Source organism: Mycteria americana, chromosome 6, assembly GCF_035582795.1.
Source record: "Mycteria americana isolate JAX WOST 10 ecotype Jacksonville Zoo and Gardens chromosome 6, USCA_MyAme_1.0, whole genome shotgun sequence".
Taxonomy (NCBI): Eukaryota; Metazoa; Chordata; class Aves; order Ciconiiformes; family Ciconiidae; genus Mycteria; species Mycteria americana.
The window spans coordinates 47,964,984-47,989,270 of record NC_134370.1 but is presented as its reverse complement, the minus strand read 5'-3'; the positions used below and the strand labels follow the sequence as shown (position 1 = coordinate 47,989,270).

Here is a 24,287-nt window from a genome sequence, read left to right as displayed (position 1 = left end):
AAGTGACACCAACTTCAATTTTATTCTTAGTAATGCAATCCTGTATAGATCAAGGTTTTTATGTTAATCTCAAGTCAGTTTCAAACAGTTACAAGAATCAGGATTTAGCTTAATTTGATGCTTGTTCCTTACTACTGATTTTTTTTTTGTTTTATTCCCTTAGCTAAGAGAGATTTTGTCCTAATTCTAAAAATCAGTAGCTCATTTCACCTTATTTGCAAAGCAACCAAACAGACTAGGAAACACACTAATGTTTGCAGATACACAAATAAATAGTTACACAGTTTTTTCCTAAAATAATTCAGCTACACTCTTTTCTTCTTCAGAAAGCAATGACTGGCTATTTATAAATAGGATCAAATGTCACTCAAACGTACACAGCTACATACAAAGAATATGGGCTTCCAAAACTGTAACTTCTGCTCACTTATGTCATCTTTATAAACACCAAATGGCCAGCTTTTTTTTTTTTCTTGCATTAAAAACCTACTGCTCTGGACATATCACACAGCACTTCAGTCTCAACAAGCAGAGCCACAAGTCTCACAGCTAAACCTCCATCTGGACCTAATAACTAGGTGTTCCTCTGCCTCTTTGGCCCTTCACACCAACCTAACAAGACTCCTCAGAGCACACTAAAGAGATCAAGCTTCACACAAAACATGGGACAGAAGACTGCACTATCACCCTTGCACCTAAAACACAAAGGGGAGCACTTTCACGCATGACATCGAACGCCTGTACCTGACTCCCTCTCCTACAAGCAGGGAGGGACTTGAACATCCCTCTCCCACCTGCCAAATATGAAAATATGTGGAACATCCTCTATTTAAGAAAAAATAATCAGGTGGGAAATAGTGTGAATTAAGATGAAGTTCATCCACTATACATGAAGTATCTCATCTTCACTGAGACAAAGAATCAAGAAAGCCTCTCCCTCCTCAGTTACTCACTCCCTCTTAAATAAGTGGTACACCCTCAGGGTTAGGAAAAGCCCAGCTCCTGGTCCTTAGCAGGGATGAAACAGGACAGTACCCATCAATAGGGCATAAAAGCACTTTTCACAAGAGAGGAAAAGGAGGGAGTAGGGGTTCACCAGAACTTCCAAGATTTCCACAATGATACTTCTAAATTCCTGCTCCGATAAACAGTCAGCTTCAATGAAGGTTTTATTTCATGTTTCAGCACAACACTCCCCCTTTGCTGACTTAATTCACGTATTTGGCTTCAACAGATAAAACTTCACCTATCCATAAGAATTATGGATCCTTCACAAGCATAAAGGATTTTTTTAAAGTAGCAAAGAGCAACCAACACAACTGTAACTACAGTGAGCTGTCAGCAGAGCAGTAAATACTGAAAAAGAATCATCACGTGGTAAGATTTTACACATCAAAAAAATAACTTATCTATCACACATACTCTGAAGATCTTTGAGTCCAAGTATAATATTTTTCAAAAGGTAAAAAATATCTGCTTTGGACTTGGAATCTGCAAAGCTTGTACTGTGTAAGAGAATAAATAAATATATTCCCTGTCAACAGGAATAAGCATACATGGTTACATCAGTAGTATCTAAGATGAGAACTACCACAGACATTTCTGCCTACTGTGATTTGCAATAGGACAATTACACCATTTAATATCAGTTTAACCACTCTCACTTTTCCAAGTTGCTAAAAACTACTCACTTAACTAGCAGTTTTTTCCAAATTCCACTTGCACAGAGCTTCTTTTAAAATATCAGGATTCAATCTACAGGGGAGTATTTAAAAAAAATCCCAGCATTCAACATTCAAGACCAGATTTTTTTTCAAGCTTTATACTATTTTGTTGCTGACGAGGAAAAAAAAAAGTTACTTTTTAAAGCCAACATTTTTCAAAACAAGCAGATAACATTAGTGCAAAACTAGGGAGCCTTCTACGGTCTTTTGCAAGGGCCTTTTTAGAAAGCCTTCTCATACACACACCATGCTTCATCTGGATGAGATTATGTTTTTCATAGCCTATAAAGAAGCAGGATTCAATAATGGATCATTAAAGGTAACAATAGTAAAAGGTGTGAGAACTACAGCGACTGAAATGCTGCCAGATCGCTCATTTCTGGGCTACTGCGGCACAGTTTTCAGGGAAGTTACCCTCTCTCCACAGGTTGTCTGTCATCTCCTCTCCGGTAACGAGTCCCTACCGGTTCCACTAACGCTCGCCGGGTCTCGCAGCTCAGACAGAGCCCGTTTGTGCCCCTACTCATTTCACGTGTGCTCCTGCCCACAGACGGCGGGCAGAGCACGAAGCACAGGTGATTCGCTGAAGCATTTATGCTGCAGAAAAGGGATTCAGGTGTCTCTTGTTTTCCTCCCCGCGCCAGGCGCTAGCAGGGATGACCGCCCGCTTACAGAGGTGTGCAGTGGCCTCTGCTGGTGCGCGCACCGCCGCTGAGACCGTCCCGCTCGTACAAGCACAGCGGACCTCCGCGGAACCGGGAGGCGCGGAGCGGGCAGCCGCCACCGCTCGCCTCTCGCGGGCCGCCTCGGGCTGCCGGCACCGCCGTGCTGAGAGCGCCCGTTGCTGCTCCCCCCCCCCCCCCCCCCCCCCCGGCGGCTGCCGCAGCCCCCGGGGGCCAACGCGCCCGCCGCGCCGCATGCCCCCTCGGCGCCCCCCGCGCACCTACCGCCGCCCTCAGCCGCTCCCTCGCACCCCCGGGCCCGCCGTACCCTTCTTTCCCCGCGACGCCGCCGCCGCCGCCCCCCCGGCGCCCGCCGGCCCCCGGCGTCGCCGCTGTCAGGCTCTCGCCCGGCTCCTTACCTGCGAGGAGGCTCTGGGAGCCGCTCCGAGCGGCGGCGCCGGCCGGGTCCGGCTGCCCGAGGAGAAGGGCGATCCAGAGGGAGCCGAGGAGCCGCCGGGCTCTCCCCGCCGCCATCGCTCCGCTCCCCGCGCCCGGCAGCCGGGCACCCAGCGCCAGCCCCTCCCCCGGGGGGCTCCTCCTGCCTGCCTGACTGCCGGCCGGGGCGCGCTCCCCGCTCGTCCACCGCCGGGCTGCGCCCCTGCGGCACCCCGAGGAGACGGCCCTCAGCCGGGCGGCGGGGCTCGCGCAGCCGCCTCGGAGAGCGGCCAGCTAGGAGGGCGGGAGCGGCCGGGCTCACTCCATCTCGGGCCAGTCCCAGCACCGGGCTCCGCGGCTCCCTCGCACGGAGCCAGAGGGGCGCTCGCCGCGCGCTCCTCCCCTCCCTCGCTCCCTCCCGCCTCCACCCCCCCCCCACACACCCCCTGGCCCGCCCCTCCGCGCGCATGCGCTGGCGCGCTCCTCCCCTCCCCCCCGCCGCTGCCGGGGAGGCGGCGGCGCGCGCGCGCCCTCCCTCCCGCCGCCGCCGCCGCCGACCCCGGCGCCAGGTGTGCGCGCGCCCGGCCGCCCGCCACCGCGCCTGCGCGGCGCCCCCGCCCGCGGGGAAGGGCGGCATGAGGCGGGAGCGTTGGGGCGGGCCAAGCCGCCGTCCCCTCTGGCCGGAACCGCTCTGCCGCGGCTGGCACGGCTCCCTCGGCCCTGAAGGGAGCTCCTGGGGGGGGGGGCGAGGAGGCGGCACCGCGGGCCGATCCCGCGGGCTGCAGGGGTGACAGCGCGGGACCAAACCCCGCGTTTCGGCAGGTCTCGGTGGCACGTCGCTCCTGATACCCGTCCTGCTAGTGTTGCAGACGGCCACGATGGGAGCGAAGCAATAAAGTTCCTGTCTTTCAGTGAAATGAACTTCCATTTTCTCCTTTCTTACCCAAAGCCCTGCGCGGCTGCAAAAGCTGCACACGTTGCGTGCATGAATACATGCAAAAACAAAGCGCCAGTCTGGTTATCCTTGCAAATTTGGCGACTCGGAGGAGTAGCTGCGAAGCGAGTCATTGCGCTGCGTGTTGCTGGGAACCGGCGGGGACATGCGGCAATCCTGTCTCCAGAGCTACCGAGAGAAAAAAAATCACTACTCTTGTAAAAATATCTTGCAGAAACTTGTTTTCGGGAGGGGGGGGGGGGGTGTCTGCTGCTCAGTTTGGGAATGTCGACTTTCATAATCATGTTTCTCAACAAACTAAAGGATAAATGTGAAGAAAAGACCAAACATACTTTGAAAAGGCGAATGAAATGTATTTTCATCCTCATGGGGGTAATTAGTTTTATACAGCGTTTGCCATTCAAATCCGAATCATTTGAATGCTGCATCGTTACCAGCCGGTTTTAGTCTTACTGTTGGATCCCCTATCCTTACAAAAGACACAATAAGAGCTATAAATATACATTGCTCCTTCATTAATCATATGAAGTGTACCCTTGTATCTTTTTCCATCTCAGCTTGTTGCCCACTAAATCGTATTTTTACAATGTGCATGCTATCCTTGCTCATTTTATTATTGACTAATTGAATCATCTCTTTCAGCACATAAATTATGTAGTACCGGGGCTCAAGAAGTGGTAACCGTGAGATAACCATACCCCTGGGGCAATGCAAGATGTGAAACACGGGTACATCCCCCTGAAATGTGTGTTTGTATTCCAAAATGTTTTAAAACTAGTTTAAAATAATTTCTTCCAGAAAGAAACAGGCTTTTACACTGGTAGTGGCACTCCTGCTAAGGAACTGAGGACTAATTTCAGGGAAGTTTACCTTAATAACCTCTGTGCATGCGGCAAGGCTGTCCCTCTTGATGCAGGAACCTCTATATTCCCGCGAAATTATCCCTGATCCAGCGGGATTTGCAGATTTGTTTAGTTAGAGGCTTTTCAGCGAAGCAGACGCCGACACATTTTGCAGTGCACCAAAGCACAGGTGTGCATTTTGCTGTACATATGGATGCAGAGATGTGCATGACTAATTAAACACTGACATGACTAGAAAGTATCAGCTAATACAGGTGTCTGAAGTGTGTCTCATTGTGAAACTTGCTTCATTATTTTATAATTTTGTTTGGTGTTTCTGTCAGAAAACAGTGGGTTTGTCCTCCACTAAAAATATCCTGGAGCATTTTCACAATGATGAATAATTACCTCCTCAGAAGGATGTTTGGGTTTCTCCATGTTATGCTTGCCGAGTTACACTGATATCTGATATGACAGAAGGATTACCAGCAACGAACTGTAATTTATACTGAAAATGGAAGCACTGATTAAAAGGCAGGACTGGCAGGATAACTCCTATTAAAGTTGGTTAACAATTCCCATCATAAAATCCTACCTTAAGTCACTTTTAATAGTGCCAGACTAACCACTGTGCTGAAATGTAAGCATCTTAAGTTCATACCTCTGGTTAAATTATAAACATTACTTCTTTTGTTCCTTCTGTCAGGGATCTTCAAGTCTGAAAACGAGAATGGTCACTTTGTCAGAGGTGTTCCCTCAAACCCTGCCATGAAAAACCCTACTGAAAATGCCGTTTGCGCTCGGCGGGGGCTTACCAGCACTTCTCAGTGCAGTTCTCCAGCAGTTCCGTGCTCACCCAGCACGTCACAGCCCACAGCTGTGGGAGTCAGAGTTGGACCTGCAGTTCCAGTTCCCAGCTGCTCTGGACCATGCCAAGTCTGAAGGTAGGAAGGGCAAGCGGGGAACCTGTCCTTCCAGTCCTCTCAGGAAACGCAGAGCAGGAAGCTCTTTGAATAACATGCAGTGGGGATGAGAACTGATCCGGGACGAGTAAGTTGGCAGGCACAAACAGTCTGGAGAAAGACGGGTTCTCCGGGGCGGTTGAAGGGAACTGGGAGTTGGAAGGGGAAACTGGGTCTGCCTGGAGGGAAGGATAAAGTGAGGTTCATAAGCAAGAGTCTGGAAGCCAGCCTGTTGGGAGAAGACTTAAAAACAGATTGGGAATGGGAGAAAATTGCCAGGAGAAGACATGCAACCCAGGAGGACTGGGGCAATTAAGACCAGTACGTTATCTGGCTAAGGACTGAAGGAGAACTTGCTCGGCAAAAGGGAACAAACAGGAGAGCTGGAGCAGGGCAAGAGAAGAGGACGTGCGACCCTGAGGCTGGGTGTGGGATACAGCAAGGGCAACAGGAGGTGGGAGTTCACTAGAGGCAGGCACGTAGAAATGGGAATGACAGAGACTGAGGAAGCGAGGCAGAGCAGAAAAGTGAGGATTTAGGAAAGGGAACGAAGACCACCTGGAAAACTGTCATGTCTCTACTGGCAGCAAGTATCTGAAATACACTGAGAACATACCTTGTCCCCTTTGAGTGCTGAACCGCATGCAAACTATTACATTCCTCATCTAGGGTAACTTTCCACATTGCTGATGGCCTGCATCGATGTCAACACAGGATTAAATTGCTGGAGTTTTTGAGGTTATCTCTAAATGGAAGAGAAATACACATGTATTAAAACAACAGTAGTTAGGCTGCAAAGTAAAACACTCCCAAGTTATGAAATACCAGAATAAAGGCTGACAGTGCAAAAGGATAAGTCTGTCTCAGATGCTGAACCAAGGGCAAGGAACCAAGGTAAGTGGCTAAACATCCACTTAATTTACTATAAAAATCAGATGTAGGTATTTTATGTACCTTACGAGGAACTGCAGGGAAAGCAAGCACGGTGCTGTGGCTAAGGTGGGTGACTGCTGCTCCAGGAAAGGGCTTCAGCCTCAGGACTCCTACTGGATGCAAAGCACAGTGCTTAAAACAAAGACTTCACAGCGATGTACTAATTGTGCAGTCTTCACTTCCTAGGTGCCTAACTTGACATTTTGAAGTCTGATTTGCAGAAGTGAAGAGCACTTGCAGATATATCTGCAGTAAATAAGAATTTATTGAACTTTTGACTAAATTAGATGCTTTGCCATGTTATATTTTCTGACAAAATCAGGCCATGAGTATTTCTAATTGGATATCTAAAATTAAAAGATATTTTTTACTATTCTGTCTGTATGCCTAAGTTCCTCATCTGTAAAATAAGGGTAACACCAGTCTGCGCAACAGTGTTGAGAAAATAAATTAGAGTTTGTGAAGCACTTGGATACCATATTGATGAGTACCATGGAAAAAGCCCAGGAGGAAATGAATAAATCTGTCTTCAGAACAATATTTGAATAGTGTGCAGTAAATAAAGCATGGGCCACATAGTGAACAGCAAGGAGAAAATAAAATTATTACTTACTGAGCACAGTCTATTCTGTACAATGAGTGAGGCCAGGAACCTGTCGAAAGAACAGCGTGTGATCTAATTACAATTAAATAGTGTATCATAATGCAAATGCACAAAAGGGACAAATTACAGTTGCACAGGCCACCTTAATGTTGGCATTTCTAAACTTTTAAACTCTTTAATTTAAAAAACAACACCACCTTTAGGCTGCAAACATGTAATATACATGTATAAATTATTCCTTTACCTTTTAATAGTTGGAGACAATATATTTACCTCAACTACCTCAGCCACTGCTACACGGTTGAGTGGAAAAGGTGTTTTTCTCCTCTTGGAGGTATCTCAGCCTTGCAGCCAAGATTTAATGCTGTCATTCACACATTGACATTGTACAGTTTTAAATTCAAAATTTACCTTCTTTGGGAGCCTGTGCATGATCATCAGAGACAGAAAGTATTCTCCAGAGAGGGATCCAAAGGAGGACCTTAATTTCAGTGATTAAAATTTTGTCTTTTGCTTTAGGTGCTTCATATTTCAAACCAGCCTACTGGTTTTTGGTGCAGAAGCAAGGTTATGGAACAACAACAACTTCACGTGACGACTCAGTCCCGAGGCTAGCACTGAGCCTTTCTGACTCCTGCTGAGATTTGGAGCCGCTTCAGAGCTCCTGTAAATTGCACTGGGTTATCTGTTGCCCACAAGAAGGGTGATGAAATTAGGATTCGACTGTTCAGTGGCATTCTGGTTGTGTCCATTTTTCTGATGATGATTTCTCTATTGCTTAGCAGGATGTGAGGTGACACTGAACTGTTACACCAACTTATTGTTATCCTGAGAATTTTCCATTACTGGGCATCCTCTAGCAGCTGGTTAGGGCAATTTTGGGATAAGAAGGGGCTGCAGCACAAATAAAGACCTAGCTCATGAAGTTTAAGACTTAACAGCTATGAGATAACTCGCCTTCAGTTTAATCTGCTGTGCTGCCTCCCTTGTGTATGACGCATCAGCTACATCCACAGACGACTTCTGGCAACGCTGACCTGTCTGATTACTCCTGCATAGGTCTCCATACTGATTCCAGCACCATAGTGCCCAGTGAGGTATGCTGTCTTTCATCATTCAGTAGGGACTAGATTTTTTTTTCTTATGTATTGGTCACAGATGTGGTTTTGCAAACTGCTCTGAGGTTAAAAGTCATCTTCCTGACTTTGCAGAGCAAATTCTAGGTTAGCGGGCCACTTGCCAGAAACCCTCTAACCCCAGCACATATTTATGTCATTCGTGATGTCAACAGCTAAACAATTCAAACTCCTCGCTGGAGTTAGGGAGGGTCATAAATGGAGGCAGACCTTCTAATAGCCAAGGTTGGTTCCCTGGGAAGTTTGAGAGGAAGATGGAGCTCCTTCATTTGAGTCAGTGTTTAACAGAGTCTGAAATATGAGCGGAGCAGTTGGCATGAAATGCTTTTAACGGCTTCAGTTGCTGAGTGGAGGGAGCTGTTGGGTCTAATCCAATGTTTGTTTATTTAGGGATTTCGGATGTAGATAGAGGGAACTTAGAATCCAAAATGCAGGGTTTACTGAATCCAATCCACACTTTAAAGTAAAAGAATAATTTATTTGTTATTGGAATATGCATAATGATGTGGGATGTGGCTGTCTGGGCATTCAGAAGGAGAGAAATCCAGGTAACCCCCAAGGGGAAAGCCTGCTGTTATTGCAGTCAACCGGATTTTTGTCATCCATTTAACCAGAGTGAGATTTCATCTCTCGAAGCTTGTCATGGGATGACACTGTGCCACAGGCATTCACAATGTTATCAGTGACACTTAGTTTGGTATTTTTCTCCCTGGTTTGGTGCTTGTCATATAGTCTTTGTTCTCAGGTGAGATCACTACTGGAGACACACTGAAAATTGAGTCTCCATTCTTCTTCCCCACTGGCAATGCCCTCACTTTTCCAGTGTCCCACTTCTCACTGAGGTACTGTAACTCCTCTTTGGACTGAAAGACTTTTTGCACACCTAATAAGAGAAGAGACAGATGGTCCATGCCCTCTCGTGTGAACAGGATCAGCCTCCTCTGCAGCTTAAAAACTACATAAGCCAGACGAGGATTCCAGGTGGTGTTTATGCCAAAGCATTTCCAACAATCCCACAAGAATGTTAATTACTGACACCAACAATCTTGTTCTCATTCATATAATGGGAGTGCCTAAAGGTCTTACCAGAGGTTGGGTCCTATTGTATTAGACACCATACGATCACACAATAAAAGCAAGTCCTTTCCCCAGAGAGGCGATAGTCTAGAAGGTTAGCCTGGCAGGAAGTTAGAAGGAAAGCAGAACCATGGAAAGGTGTTGTGAGTCACCAAAGGTAGTACAGCAGGTTCACTTCTCACATCTCCTGAGTCCTAGTGCTTCAGTGCTATGTAAACACTATCACATTTTCTCCTGGTGTCTGTGCCAGCGGAGGCAGGGACATGAGACTGCAGCAGTCTGAGAGCAATTCAAAACAGAGAGGAAAAAAGTGGAGAGGAGAAAGGCTAAGAACGAAAGGAAGAGAATTGATACTTAGCACGTAGAAACAGTCATTTGCCTCTGGGCTTGGGAAATCAAAGAAGCAATCTTAGACCAGCAACAGAGGATGCCTGGAAAATATACAGTCCATTGCTCCTGGTGATCTCAGCACATTTTACAGATATTAATTAAACCTCACCTCTGCCCAGTGTGGAAAGTTACTAACAGCAGCATCACCCTGTCACTTTTTTTTGTTACCTGATAGATGCAGCTGATGTGTTGTGTCATATGGCTGGAATCCTTCGTTCCCCTCGTTCTTGGCACATGACAGTTGCTCCCCATTTCCCCACACACACAGCCCCTACACCCTGCACTCACATGACAGAAGAGGCTAAGGCGTGCTTCCTGGTGGCTACGCAGCACTGTCGTCTGGGACCCATCCGCTGGTCAGGGGGCTGATCAGCTGCGTTTGTGCAGTCCTGGAAGTGGAAAGAAAAAACCACGTTACCTGCATGAGATACAAATGGATCAGCTGGAGTTGGACAAGCAAGTCTCATGCATAAAACTTGAGACTAGATAGAGTCGACTGCTATGTCAACACCTGCAACTCCCATAAGCGTCCTGTGCTGCTGGCAGGCAGGCAGTCATGGCTGGCTTACATCTCAGACTACTACTTCAAGTGTTTTAAACGGAATATAAATATATATATATACACACATATATAATGATTCCAGGAGCCCCCATTTGAAAACAGTGGCTTAAGTATCCTCCTGTTTTAAATGGCAGAAACTGGAGGCACAGAGAAGTTTTAGAACCTTGTGACAGAATAGTAAATATGAACAAAATTACCTCAGTCTGCTAATTTCACAGTTTAAAAACAGTGGCACCCGTCATTACTATGATGTAGTGAAGACAGGGACGATGATCTGCAGAAACAGGAAAGAATACTGACATTAGACAACAGGTCAGGATACGGACAGAGTCCTGTTTGCTGTAATGAGCAACTACCTTGTTCATACACTTCTCAGGCAGCCCTTTAAAGTTAGAGTTTTGGGTCTGCTTCCTTCTACTGGAATGCTCCTCAAAAACTCATCACCCTTTCAAATACTGTGAAGGAATTTCCTACAAATATAATGGATTTTTCATGGAATAGATACTGGACTTCTTCATTTTTACTATGTCATCTGAAAAAGCAACAAGCTCAAACAGTTGTAAAATTCAGCCTTTCAGAAAAGATCTTCAGGTTCATGTATCAGATGCTTTGAAGACCTTACTGTGCAGTTTTAGATGTAAATTTACCTATGCATAAAAGTGCAGAGACCTAATTTGACTCTATCCAATAAGTTAAACATCTTGATACCAGTGCTGTATAGCAACAGATCCAAGACCTCGTTTAGACATGGTTTCCACTCCCCAAATGCGTAAGGTGCCACTGAAAGATGCCTGTAGTCCTGGAGGACTTTTCTTTTGCCAGTGACATCCTGCCACATGATCTGTGCACCATGATCATGGTGTCTGGTGTCTCTCACAAGCACCTTCCTGCCAAGAAAGGCAGGAGGTCATGCTGCAGCACCTGGGCACGCTGCAAAAATCCAGACAAGATCTTGGTTACATAGTTCTGAGAGGCGAGCATGGAGGTCTCTTTCCAGAGAGCAACAACAGCGATACAGCCCTGATTTGCTGAGGAGAGAAACAAGCTTCTGTTCCCAGCAGTTTCTAGTTTGAAAGCAGAGCTATGCCTTGAATCATTCTGCATAAATTTTATTTGTAAATCATTTCTAGCCTCTTGCAAATTTTAAGCATCTCCAAAACCAGGGCAAATTTGCCAAGATTTCTTCCTATTTTTCAGCAGTCCAACTTCTTACCCCCATTAGTGCTGTCTGAATCTTTCTCAGATGCAGGACTGAGCAATTTGGAGACACAAGGACAGTTTAAAAAGAAAAGAATACATTTCATGCTGAGGAATGGTACTAGGCTGACAGCTCTAGCAGATAAAACGTGGGTAGCCTTCAAATAGGTAAAGTGTTTTTACTCGCTAAAGCTGTCAATCTGGCACTTTTTCACACACATTAATTTTACTTTCTTTTTTTGTTTAAACATCCCTTCAGGGCAACAGTTCTGGAAAAACACCACCAGTCTGCCACCTTTCTGTGCTCCTCCCAGGGGACTGGTGATCAAAGCCAGGAGAGCAAAACATGCAACTCCCATGGGATATGAAATGTGGGTGATCATGCCGTGAACCCTTGTATCTTCCTGACAGGTATGCTGCACATTAAGCACATCAGGATCTATACGTCTGCTGTCACGATGTGGTTTTACCACATATTTTTATTTCCTTGGTACCTGAATGGCAGCTTTAGAAATCAAATTACAGTCTGAGTGCTACAGGCTGCAGCCCCCTGACTGAGCCAGTAAATCAGACTAATTGAAACAACAAATATGCCTGAATAGCAGTTCCTTAAGAAAATGTTGCCCTTACAACACACCACTTTTACTTCTAACATAACTTGACTGGACTTATTGACTGCTTGGTATTTCTGCTACTGCATTTGAAGTTTATTGATTCTAAGAAATATGAAATGAGTTTCAAAGAGGTCAGAATGTGACTTTGTGTCCAAGTGAGACACAAAGACATTCAGAGATACTAAATGGAGCAGAGGGAACTGCAGGAAACTAAAGGTTGCTAGTTCATACTAACAGAGATCAAGTGGTTTTTTGAACATCACTGCCCATTGAGCAGCCTGGCCCAAAAAGAGATGAAGGCGCCAATCCACCTTCTAGTGAACAGGTACCACCACATTGTAAATGTTGCCTGGGCTGTTGCTCCACCTACTTCCCCCTCCACTAATACACATTTTTGGGGGGATGCTCTTAGAAGGACCAAAGCTTGAAATGGCATATCCTTCTTCAGTGTAGTGGGAGGTACGTGCTGGCAGGGAAATCTGGGAGGAAAATACTCTTATACTATACAGGCAATGGACATTTTGTGTAAAAGAAAGGATGCCTTCACATTCCCAAAGCAATTCAGCTAAGAAGGATCACTACAAAAAACTGGAGAGAATTTAGATGTTTGGAACAAATTTACATTGCTAAAAATGGGCAATTGGTAGAGAAAGAGGTTAAGGCTATCAAAAGTACCCTTAATTTCTGAAAGTACAGAAGTGTATGTATTCAACAAGAAATCCATTTCTCAAAAAGACTCTCATTCCATGTTCAAAAACTTACAGTGAGGACTGAGAAGAAATTGAGGTTTATGTCTATATCATCTGGAATGAACATTTACATTCTATGAAGAAAAGAAATGGCATTTTTCAGATGCGAGCCCTCTGAGGCAGGTAACAAATAAGATATATTTGACAGAGGAAGAAAAGCTTTCTCACAAATCTAATGTTTTTCTAGCCCCAAATGGCTGCAGTCTGCCTCTACAACCCTCTTTCAGGCTGACGCTTGCTTCACGATCTGTTAGTTTTGTCTAAACCATCCTCTCAAATGGTAGTCCAGCTTCTTCCTTCTGACCTCTAGCCCGCTCACCAGATATCAGGTAGCACTCATCCAGCCCTTCTGGGGTTGTCGTCGCAGTATCTGCAGTGAGCCACTACTTCTCACGCTGCCAGGTCATTCTAGGAAGTACTACTTTTGGAGAAGGCAGCGTAGGGGAAGACAAGGAATAGTATTACTAACATACTTTTGATGTTTACTGCTACTAATACTGTTAATGTGTGTTTTTACTACAGAGCAGCGCTCATGTATTATGCTTAGCTGAAAAAGAAAGCTGTAAAAAAGTACCAGTGAAAGACATCAAGAAGAAAAACCTCACATAACACTCCTATTCTCTTATTCTCTCTCTCTTTTTTTTTTTTTTTTAAGTATTGCATCCAATTTCTGGCAAATGTAGTAGTCCATGGGGTATGGTGCCTCCAGAAGACTCCTGAAGAAGCACATGCTGTGCACAGGCTCCTGCTACAGGAAGTGAGCAGTGAGAACTCTAACACTGAGTGAGGCAAATACCACACTGTGAGCAATTTCCAAACCAGAAAGATGAAGAGGTTAGTCTTGTTCCTGGCTACAGTAAGTTCTGATGCATGAAAGGTTTTACTAATTTTCAGTTGACGTGGGTGAACGATGCCTACCGTGCTAGAAGTGACAAATCTAAGAAATCTTGCACTTCACCTAAAAATGACAGATATGATGGATGTAAAGAAGGACTAAGCACAGAAAGCTCTGTGATTCTTTAACCTGAATAGCTTATTTGCAGTGTTGAAAGACTAACTGAACTCAGATAAGAGATCAGATCCTGACTGGGATTTGGAACAAACCACTCAAAAGTAGATTTTTTACTCACAATTAACATGGGCATCCATGAGTCCAGTACTGGATCTGCTGCACCGCAGCAGCTGACTTGGAGACAACCTTTCAAACTGTGGGTCTGAGGTCAGTGAACTGATCTGTTAAAACAGCACTGGAAAGTCACCATGTCTATACTAAAGCTGAGAGGAGAGAGATCCAATAATCCAAGTCTACAACAGATCTGTAGTGTTCAGAAGCAGTCTGCAAAAAACCTGCACAATGGAACTGAACAGTGGGGCAAGCAACAGAAACCAGTCCCTACCTTTGGGAAAAGACGGGGTAACTCAAGTGATGATATCAAGAACATGTGAATGCCAATGCAGCGGCCAGTGTGGACAAAATCCCCATTCAGAGTACTTCATGGGCACGGGGCAGGCAGGGTGACACTGCAGCAGAAGGTGAGCAGACCACAGCCTGAAAAATAAATGGATATTAATTAATTATAAGTTGTGCACCAATTTATGCAGTGCTAGGAACTTAACTAACACCCCCCCAAAAGCTACAAGCAGGCTTTTGAAATTGGGCAGTGAGTGAAACTGCTCTAAGTCAGCACATACAGTGGGGATCTTCTCTCTGACCAAAGGAATCCATTGTTAAATGTATGGGGAAACAACAGACAGCAAAAGAGATGGTCTGAAAAATTAGCAGCATATACACTTGTGTTGAAAAGCGTTGTTCACATTAGAAGAACACCTTCACCAGGGTACCTGAACAAGAGAATGAGGATTTAAAAAAAAAAAAAAAAAAAGGGAAGCCTGCACAGGGTGCTAAGTAAACCTGAATAGAGCACACCCATCTTAAAGCTCATCTCCTATATCGAATTTTTACGTGGAGTACAGCAGACACTAGAGGAAGGGGTGAAAAGGCTTGCAGCTCTGTGAAAGATAAGAGGAAATGCAGAACTGACAGCAAGTGGGCACTCATGGGTCACCAGGGAAAGGGGAAAAATGCAACCCTTTGTGATTACAGTTAAACACAAATAAATATGTAGGAAAAGAACATTTTCTATTTCCTGCAAACAGTAAAGTTTTGGGGGAAATGGCCTATGCCAAATATTTTTCTCTGCTGGAGGCATCAGCAGGGTTCTGACAGGTTTTCATTAGGAAAACAGACCATACGTTTGTGCATATTCAACAGCTCCTATGGGAGACATAATTTTCTCAGGCTGCTGTTTGGGTTGTATTTGGCACTTGAACTGTTTCATGGGCTTTGATAGCCTAGGATCTGTGTAGATGATGTTTTGTTCTGAGGGAAAAGAGTAGAAGCACATGACCAGAAGCTCTGATCAGCTTTTGAAAGACCCAGACCAGCGGAGCTCAACCAACAAAACTCCTTTGTAATGGAAATGCCATACCTTGGCATGAAATTAGAGAAGCAATGTGTACAACCGATTACAGTAAGATTGAAGTCATCCCCAGTATTCCTGCCCCAGCAGAAAAGGATGCAAAGTTAGGATACCTCTGAGTAGCGAACCATCTACCCAATTTAGCTGCCCAAGCAATCAAGGACGGATCTTTATGTGCAAGAGCGTTCAGTAGACCTAACATACAGATCTTCACAGGGAAACTGGAAGGAGCTAATTCATAGCCCCAGATAAACAGAATTAAGTGTAAAACTGGACATAGATCTTTACAGACCAGTGCTGACTGAGCTGAATTCTCTCCTTGCACTCACTAGTGCTTATGACCTTAGTGAGGCATAAAGATTAATGCTTATACAAAAAGCATTTGCTTTCCACTTTCTGTAAAGCACTTGTCGGCTCTCTACTTGAATGTTTTGTCTGGTTTCAATTAGAGATAGTATTAGTCTTTACTTAGTCTTAGCTGGGTGTAGTTTTGCTCTCCCCTGTCCCATTCCAGAGGAGCCTGAAGTGACACCTTTCTATCCTTACTGCTATGATTGCTAGGAAGTGAATTTGATAATAAGTCACACTCTGTTTACACTCCAAATTGACCAGCTCTATTCCTGTCAGTAGGGTTGCCCTGTTTGCAATGCAGTCTGAAACCCTCTGGTGCTCTGAACTTCAGAGAGGTAATGACTGTTATTCAGAGTTAACACACAAATCACTGGGCAGGCAGGAGATGTTGAGAAGTCATGCAAATTCTCCTTGTTCTCAGGACACAGAGCATAAGTGGCCTTATAGGAGCTTAAGGAGGAGTTTCAAGGCTGTCCTTGAACATGGGATGCTTCCTGGGGCATCACAAATGCCAAAGAAACTTCTTTAACTGTTTTGCTAATTACCACTGCTGTGGTGTGCAAAGGGGACACCAAAGGGTGGAGCCTCTGCCATGAGGGCAAACACTTCAGTAAGCTGAATACACTAAACAGCCCAAAAGAGTCAAGCTGCACAGGCCAGGTTGGTGTGTAAGTAATGAGTCTCTGAAGACGTGTATGCTCAGACAACACCTAGAGGGGCAGCATCTTCCTGTTTGACTCCACTCTCTTAATTAGGCTTCTGTAATCATAGAATCATCATACAGCAAGAGGAAAAAGCTGGCTCCTTTTGGTGAAATACCACTGCAGAGCAAAGTGGATAATGTGTATTTTCCATCAAGGCTTATATAATAGTAGGAGGGGCACCCCAACCATGAGTATATACCCACAAAACTTTGGGCAATGTACTAGGGGTCATTTGGCCTTTTCTAGAAAAGGTAAAAAGACATGAATTTACTTTGAGGACTGGGCTGCACATGGTGTTTTGCAGCCATGCACAGGAGATCCACCAGCACAGATGGGCAGGCCAGCGGAAGCAGCTACTGCCCTCCTCCCCCAGACCAGTTCATTTTGACCCAAATATTCTAGGGAGAAATCCCAGACACAGTCTGGCCAGCAGGTCAGCAGGAAGGCTCTCTCTGGCAAGACATATCCTCAAGTGCCTTTGAGAAGGCACAGGAAGAAGTTAAACACTGAAAATGAAGAGTCTGTAGGGCACTGGCAGCTCCTGTAGCAGTGAAAGCTGAGCGCAGGTTTTTCAGGATCATGACTTTGGACTACAGTGCCTAAATTCTGCACAAATTTCACTTCAGACGTCTGCTTGGATCTAGCCTTAAATCTCCCTTTATTCCTGTGGAGAACAGCAATACTTCCGTGATGTTTCACGGTGTCACTGCTAAACTCAGTAATCCTGCTTCAGGACCTAGGGGGTGGAAGGTCCTGCACAAAAAAGCTTTTATTTTATAACTAAAAGTAAGGTAAAAGAGGACATCAAATAACAGAGTCAGCCTGAAGGCACTGAGAGCATTCACAGAGATGTAATATGCTTGAGAAAGGTAAATCTCAGGCTCAAGGGCTGCAGCTGATCTTTGGCCCCTCACCCCAGAAGACACAGCTGCCTTGGTGCTGCGCAGCTACGTGTGTTGTTCCTTGAGCAAGGTCTCTTGGCTCCAATTTCTTTGAGGTGCCTTTCTATATGGAAGCTAAAGATCATTAAAATCTTCCAGAGGACAACCATGAGATCCAGCCAAAATTCCTCAATTCAATAAATAAAACAGTTTGTAGCATAGGCGGCTCTGTGAATTATTGCAAAGCACATAATAGTCCCTGTATTTGCCTACACAATCACTGCACTCCCCAGATCTAACTCATTACTGTGCTTAGTGAAGCGCTTTGAACTGCCTCAAGCATGAAAAGCACCATATAAGAACAAATTTTATTCTCATAAAAAGGTATTAAGGCAAGTTAGAGGCACTATTGACGCACATGATGTGTTATAATTGGCAAATGTTCACAAAGGCAAAATCCAGCTTTGTTCATCAAGCTGGAGGGTACCTGTGTGCACACTGAGTCTGTCTGACTGCATCCTCTCCTGTGCCCTACAGCACTCCCAGGTCCCACAGACAAGCTGGCTGTTTGAGAGCCGCGATTTCCTAAACACAGCCCTCTTGCTTAGGATGAGAAGCAGGACTCTATTTGACCTGATTTTAAAGGGAGACATGAACCCCACTGGCTAGTGTCTGGAATCCTCCAGCTGCACCTCAGTCTTTCGTGCCCTGTCACTCCCCCACAATCATTTTGGTCACCATCGCAACACAATCCGACACCCCCGAGGATCACAACTGCATCTCTGCACCTTAACTGAAGCATGTGCCACCCTTTCCACAGCTGTCAAAGCTCAGCTGTGACCTGCAGCACCCTCTGTTGTTCCCTTCCTGGATTTCACCCAGCTTGCCCTCCCTACCAGGACTATTCCTTTCCCATTTCATTTACTGTCAGCTGAAAAGCTACCAGGGCATCACCGTTATGCCAGTCTGTCCTGGTCTGGACTCTCATTCCCTGCTTGCTAGTCTTGCCAAATTTGTTTATTTCCAAAATATTATCTGTGAAATGGAGGGACACTGTAGGTGTAGAACTGAGATAGCTGAAGTCCTTCTTAATAGGAACAGGTAGAACTCAAATAGCTTCTAGTGACCCAGAAGTCCTGGAAAATAAATAATATTTGGAAGTGTCAGGTTACTCATCTACATGAAAGTCTTTATATCAGTGCTGTGCTTAAGGATGTTATCAGAGAAGCCAGGAATGTTCTTGGGGTTGGAGGGTAGTGGGCAGAACATTTTTTGCAGGCCCACACAAAAATGTTGGGTTGTCCCAAGCCAATGTCATGTCCCAGATGGACATCAGAGTCAGCACTTTCACTGCTGTGATTATCAGCAACCAAGATAAATACATTAAATATTAATGGGAATATTGAGAAATAACAAAAACTAATACAGAAATCACAATGGTACGTGCTTGCAGGCACATGCGTGTGCACGTGTGCAGTCTGTCATCCAAGATCCTGGCTCACAAGCTACATTCAATCCCTGAAACCTTCCACTGTCTTGAATTCCTTCTGTACAAAGGAAGTCTTGTAGCCCATATTAAAGCTCTAACAGCTTCATTTTGGCTAGAAAGCACACTACTTTTCAGGAGGTTTGAGCTCAGTTTCTCTTCTGGACTATTGGGTATTTGGAAAGCTGCAGAGATTGCATGATCATTCTGGGAGAGAAAACCGTGTCCCCCATCATACACTCTGTGTGATGGTGCCCACAAACCTGCCTTCCAGACTCATGGTCCATCATGTAGCCTTGAGTCTTAAAGACAAGAGCAGGTGATGGAAAGAGTGAGAGGAAACCTCCAAAAACCTGATGTGCTCAAGGCTTCCTATACCATGGGACTGAGGAAGGGAGAAAGCACATGCATTGGCACCTTCTCCAAAGGCTCCACACCGAGATCCCAAATCACTTCTTATTCCAGCACTCAGGAACTCAGGGGAGTCAGAGCCTCAGGATTTAACTCGCAGTGAACCTACACCATAAATGATCCGCACGTAAGGAGAAGTCACCAGGACCTGCAAGAACCTGACTATGAGATGCAACACGGGGCCCACTGTGGCAGCCATGTCAAGAGTGAACATTTCTAGAGAAAGGGTCTGGTGCATGCAGTATCTCTGTGGTCGAGCATACAGGAAACATTGCTTGAGAGCTTTCGCTTCAAGTGTGCACTAAAAGGTTTTTTATACTTCTCAATCTGGTTAAATTTTCTTGGCTGCCCTTCACTCTGCCCACAAAGTGCTGCTGGAAAAGGAGGAAGCTCTTATTTGCATGCACAAAGACTGGGAGTTTTCTTCCTCCACGCACTGATGAACTATTCAATGGATGTTTAATCCAACAGGTCCCTTACTGTGTGTCCAGTGACCTGTTTGTCTTCCCCACTGCTTTAGCTGAGCATGAATTCAGTGGAGTGAGCTTGGTGTTAGTAAGTAGGAAGAGACCTGGACTAGTGATGTGCTCACATAGCTTCATTTTCAGATCTTTCCTGATGGGAGAAATAGAGAACCAAAGATGTTCCAGCAAACCTATTCATCCAATTACTGGAGCACTTTGAAAATGTGCTATGGATCAGTCTAATACCCCAAGTTTCTCCCAGAACAGAATGTGAGTGTGCAGACACTGCACTTTGGGGAGGCATCAAGAACCAGACAGATTAGCTTTGTGGCTTTTGTTAGTTGGTTCTGACTTGCTTTTGACTACTTGCCTGCTCACTATTAAGACCCCATGGTGCAGTTGTGTTTGACATCCCTATAACAAACCCTGATTTATATGGCCTCACACAATTCCTCCTCCTTTGTGTGGCCTTGAGAACAGCATAACAGGCATACTAAAATGGAACCCATTTAAATCAGTCACTACCAAAGGAGCAGACATCTTCAAAGAGTGTTATCTGTGTGGATCAAACTTCACCCTTCCTGAATAATCAGGGTTTTTTAATGAAATGTAGCTTTTGGGGTTTGGCAGAAGCAGACGAATACTTACTCCAGTGAGTAGACTTAAAAAAAAGGTGAAAGCATGACTGAGGTTCACAGAGCTACAGAATAAAAGAGAGAAAAGATTCAGAGAAAAATCAAATGTGCTACATTCATCACTCAATCATTCAATTACAAGTATTTGAGCAGCTGTCCAGTGAAAGGAATTCAAGCTCCCTATTTTACGGCATGTTTCCGAACATCTCTGATGCTTTTCCAGATGGCAATGCAGCAGATGAGCTGTAGTCCTTTCTACACCCATTGCCCGTAGAAAATCTGCAAACCATTGTCATTGACACTCACTAATTTAGGATCCATGTCATAGCATACCCTGCTTCCAAAGCATGTCCACTACTTAACGCACTGCTTGCTTTAGGAATGTGGTTTTTCTTTGGTACAATGTGAACACTACGATTATGTGTGCATGTGCCAAATAGGCAGGGCTAGGTGGGGAAAAAGAAGGGAGGCTTCAGCTCAGAAATTACAGTACCTATTTTTGGCTCCTGAAACCAAGCTGTGCTGCTCCCACTCTGTTCTGATGATCCAACACATATCATTCTAGATGTCACCAATCCCAGGCAGCCACAACAATTTGGGGTGCTGGGCTTCAGCATCTTGGAAGAGGGAAGATAAGCAGCAATTTTTCTGAAGTCTGTGGCAGGAACAAACTGTATCATGGTAACTGTTATTTTGTCATTAATATTTAGATGAGGATATTTTTCAGTCTGAACATATCATTACAACACAGGAGATACATACCTGGCTCTTCCCTCTCTGACAACCCTCCACCAGAATGCAGCAGGTCATCACCTTCTCTGAAACATCCTATATGAAAATCTGTTGGCTAACCATGATGATGTGTTAGGATCTGGTTAAGCACGTTGCAGGACCAAATGCCCTCTTGCTCCCTGCTGCCTGGGACACATAGAATATGCTCTAGCTGGAGTAAATTCACGTCCCAAGTCTGTTTTACATAACTACAGTGTTTACTGGGGGTTGCACAGTATTTTCACAGCACTCCAAGTGCTATAGTCTCCACTTCCCTTAGAGATCTGGCCCACAAGCAGTTTACCACACATCTGCTTTGCAGTAAGAGCCCTCTACATGCTTTTAACCTGCAACCAGTGTAAGAGAGGGTTAGCTTAGCCCTCCCTTGACAGCCCCCCAGTGACAACTTTTTCATGTACCAGAATCCTCAGACAGCACAAGCCAAAGTCTCTGCTCAAATCACCTGCTGCAGGTACCTTCAGGAGGTTGTCACAGCCTCCTCTCTTCATGGCTCTGCAGGGAGGTTGCGCAGGGCAGCCCTGTGAAGGAGACAGTCCAAATCCTCTCCTGAAACTCAACACTCAACCTGGACACCTCTCTTTATGGTTGAAGGCACCCCCCACAGCCACACCACCTTCTCCCTCCTGCCACCAGCAGCCTGTTCCTCACCTGGCACCATCCACTCAATCCTGCTCATACAACTGTTTGTGGAGTGGTGAGACAAATTTAGCTGGGAAACTGTTTAGTATGCAGCCCCACAGCTGTCTGCACAGACAGGGAAGACAAGGCAAGGGCTGAAGAAGAGCAGCTTACCTTGGCACTGCTGCCAGAAGAAGCTGCTGCAGAACACAGCCTAACTTGGGCATCTCTGATGGGCAGCACCTAGTGCAGCCAGAGCCATGCCAGCACTCTTCAGGAAAGCAAGGAACCAAAATGCAATCTCGTAGGTCTTCAGGTCACCTACCCGCAGGAACATATTTTCTTTCTTCAGCTGCTTTTCTTCATTACATTATCCTGCAGTACACTGTGCTATCAAGTAATTAGAAACACATACATAACAGCTTCTCAAAATGCCAGAGTATTTATCTTTAGAAATGTAACAGTGAAAGAAAATGACACCATGTAGACACCGTAGAAAGAAAGGGTTCACTGTATTTTAAAAAAAAGTTACATTCTTGATCAAGGAACAAACCAGTATGAATAATCAAAATCACATTTTGCAGCCTGTAACTCTCTTTATCTTCTTCTCTCCCAAATATCTGAAGAATATGAAGGGACGTCTGAATCCTTTACGTGAGAATAGCTTAAACTAGCAGTGAGAGAAAATATGCAGCCGCGTATTGATCTGTAAAAACAGAGCAAGTTCAAACCTGAGTTAATGGTCCCTGATCTTGGACGGGGGTTGGCAGAGCTCACCTCCTCTCAGGACCAGCCCCATCCTCAATTACTGCCAACCGTACAGCCTGCGAGTGCTGCAGCTCAATTCTTTTAAGCAAAGGTTGGCTGAAGGAGCACAGCACCATTTTACTTAATCATGGTGGAGTTTTGGTATCCACAGGAAAAAATCCTGGAACTGGAGTGTATTTTCATGATCAGTGACTACAGAGCAGTATAAAATGTCTGCACTGCTTCTTTCCCTTTCAGCCTGTGCCTTTGAAGTCATGGTAACAGCTTTTGGATTCAAATCCTCTGATGAGACTCCTTGATTTATTAGGTAAAACATCTGGAAAAAATGAAGACTTGTGGCAGTGTAAAACCTCCAGAAGGAGCGGAGAGAGGTTTCATCTGAACAGTACTCCTGTCAAAAAGCAAGGAAACCTGAGCCCTGGCAACTAGCTTAAGGTTGCTCCGAGGTTGAAAAGCTCCAGCTCAGAATGGGCCTGTTCATGTTTCACCCACTGGCCCAGAAACCAGCAGCAGACTTGGCGGAGGCTGCAAGCAGAGAGGAACGTACATCAGCTAACAGCCCTCAGTGCTGGGACCATGCCATAGCTAACTAAATGATTTTCATACGCTCTTGCAGCTTGAACGTCGGTAGCAATTCTGCCCTTGACATTAATAAGGTAGCTCCTGTTATAAATCACTGCATACTATGGGAGCAGTATGAAATGTAAAATACCTGCCTCTCTCCCGCAAAGAAAAAGGCAACAGTGAAATACAGATGGGCCAGAAATACACAGTTCAGGTCACCTACGCTGCATTGCTGCATGAAGAGGGGTGCCAGGGTGACTTTTCCATTCCCCAATTACAACAGTCCATGCGAGTAAAGGAAAGTTGGCTTCAGCAGGAGGAGAAAATTACCAGCCTTGGCTAGCGCTGATTTGAAAGGAATAAAACCTGTACAGGTAACAAACAAGGAGACAGGCATTTTGTGAAGTGGATTTCTTCTTTTATTTGGGATCAGCCCTGAAGTAAGGCAAAAAAAAAGAGAGGAGAAAGGGAACAGCAGGAACAGCTTGCTGTGCTTTGGAGTTACTGCTAATGGCTTCTTCTATGAAATGTGTGTGCGGGGGCACGTGTGTGTGAGCATGTCCATGTGCATCTGTGCATATCTGTGTAAGATATTTGTTAGATGAGGGCAAAGCTAGAAATCATGGAGGTACTTGACTCAGAATTATTTACTCTCTCTGCCTCCTCCATACAACAACCCATGCTCCAAATCTCAGCGCTCACGCTCTGGGGAAAATCCCCAGAGAGCCATCTTTTGACAGTTATTTTCCCATCTAAATCCCCCTTCCAGCAATTTGAATAATACAGTTCAAACACTAGCCTGAGTGCCAATGTTCTTTTTGGAGGGGGTGTAGGACCAGTGGAGGAGGGGGAGTTTGGGAAGTATTTTTTTAATCAGATAAATTATTGCTGGGAAACCAGCCACTTCTCTCCATTCAATTTATACTCTATGGGGAATCCATCTAATACCCCTTCTCTTAGTGTGAAGCAGGACCGGCGAGATGCTGTATCAAACCAGGGAGGAACGGAAAAGATGGGATGGAGTGCAGGGAACGAGCAAACGACTGGAGGAAGGGGCTATGCAAAAGCCAGCGGACAAGAAGCAAAGCCAGAGAGACATGTATGCAGCTCCTCAGACTAGGGAGGAAAGGAGAAAATGTTTTTGCTCGTTTCTCTGCTGGCAAATTGGAGCGGGCTCAAGCGTGCGCAGTGTGGGCTGAGAGTGGGATGAGATGGCTCTGAGCTTCAGGGCTGACGTAAGGAGCTTTTCACCTGCAGGGAGGTGGCGCAGCTCCAGGCAGGTCGGTAGCTG

The 24,287-nt window shown here is 45.3% G+C and overlaps 1 protein-coding gene and 2 long non-coding RNA genes across 7 annotated transcripts in view; all 3 read right to left on the bottom strand.

The window, feature by feature from the left end:
- The window catches only part of NEO1 (neogenin 1), a 211,764-nt gene extending 208,539 nt beyond the window's left edge, over window positions 1–3,225 (bottom strand). For 4 of the 5 annotated variants that reach the window (XM_075505604.1, XM_075505605.1, XM_075505606.1 and 1 more), the window contains exon 1: window positions 2,806–3,224. In XM_075505604.1, coding sequence (XP_075361719.1) covers window positions 2,806–2,920 — 115 coding nt within the window. In that variant the 5' untranslated portion in view covers window positions 2,921–3,224. Of the gene's footprint in view, window positions 1–2,805 lie in introns of all 5 variants that reach the window. The other variant, XM_075505607.1, reaches the window with a different exon arrangement.
- A 2,054-nt stretch (window positions 3,226–5,279) lies between these two features.
- On the bottom strand, window positions 5,280–6,329 carry LOC142411548 (uncharacterized). The gene is made up of 3 exons (XR_012776207.1): window positions 6,197–6,329; window positions 5,434–5,759; window positions 5,280–5,336 (listed from the first exon to the last, which is right to left on the bottom strand). It is a non-coding gene; the product is annotated as an uncharacterized LOC142411548 (long non-coding RNA).
- Window positions 6,330–21,016: 14,687 nt separating this feature from the next.
- LOC142411549 (uncharacterized) lies at window positions 21,017–21,997 on the bottom strand. Its single transcript, XR_012776208.1, has 3 exons — window positions 21,839–21,997; window positions 21,489–21,564; window positions 21,017–21,094 (listed from the first exon to the last, which is right to left on the bottom strand). It is a non-coding gene; the product is annotated as an uncharacterized LOC142411549 (long non-coding RNA).
- Between the last annotated feature and the right edge of the window lie 2,290 nt (window positions 21,998–24,287).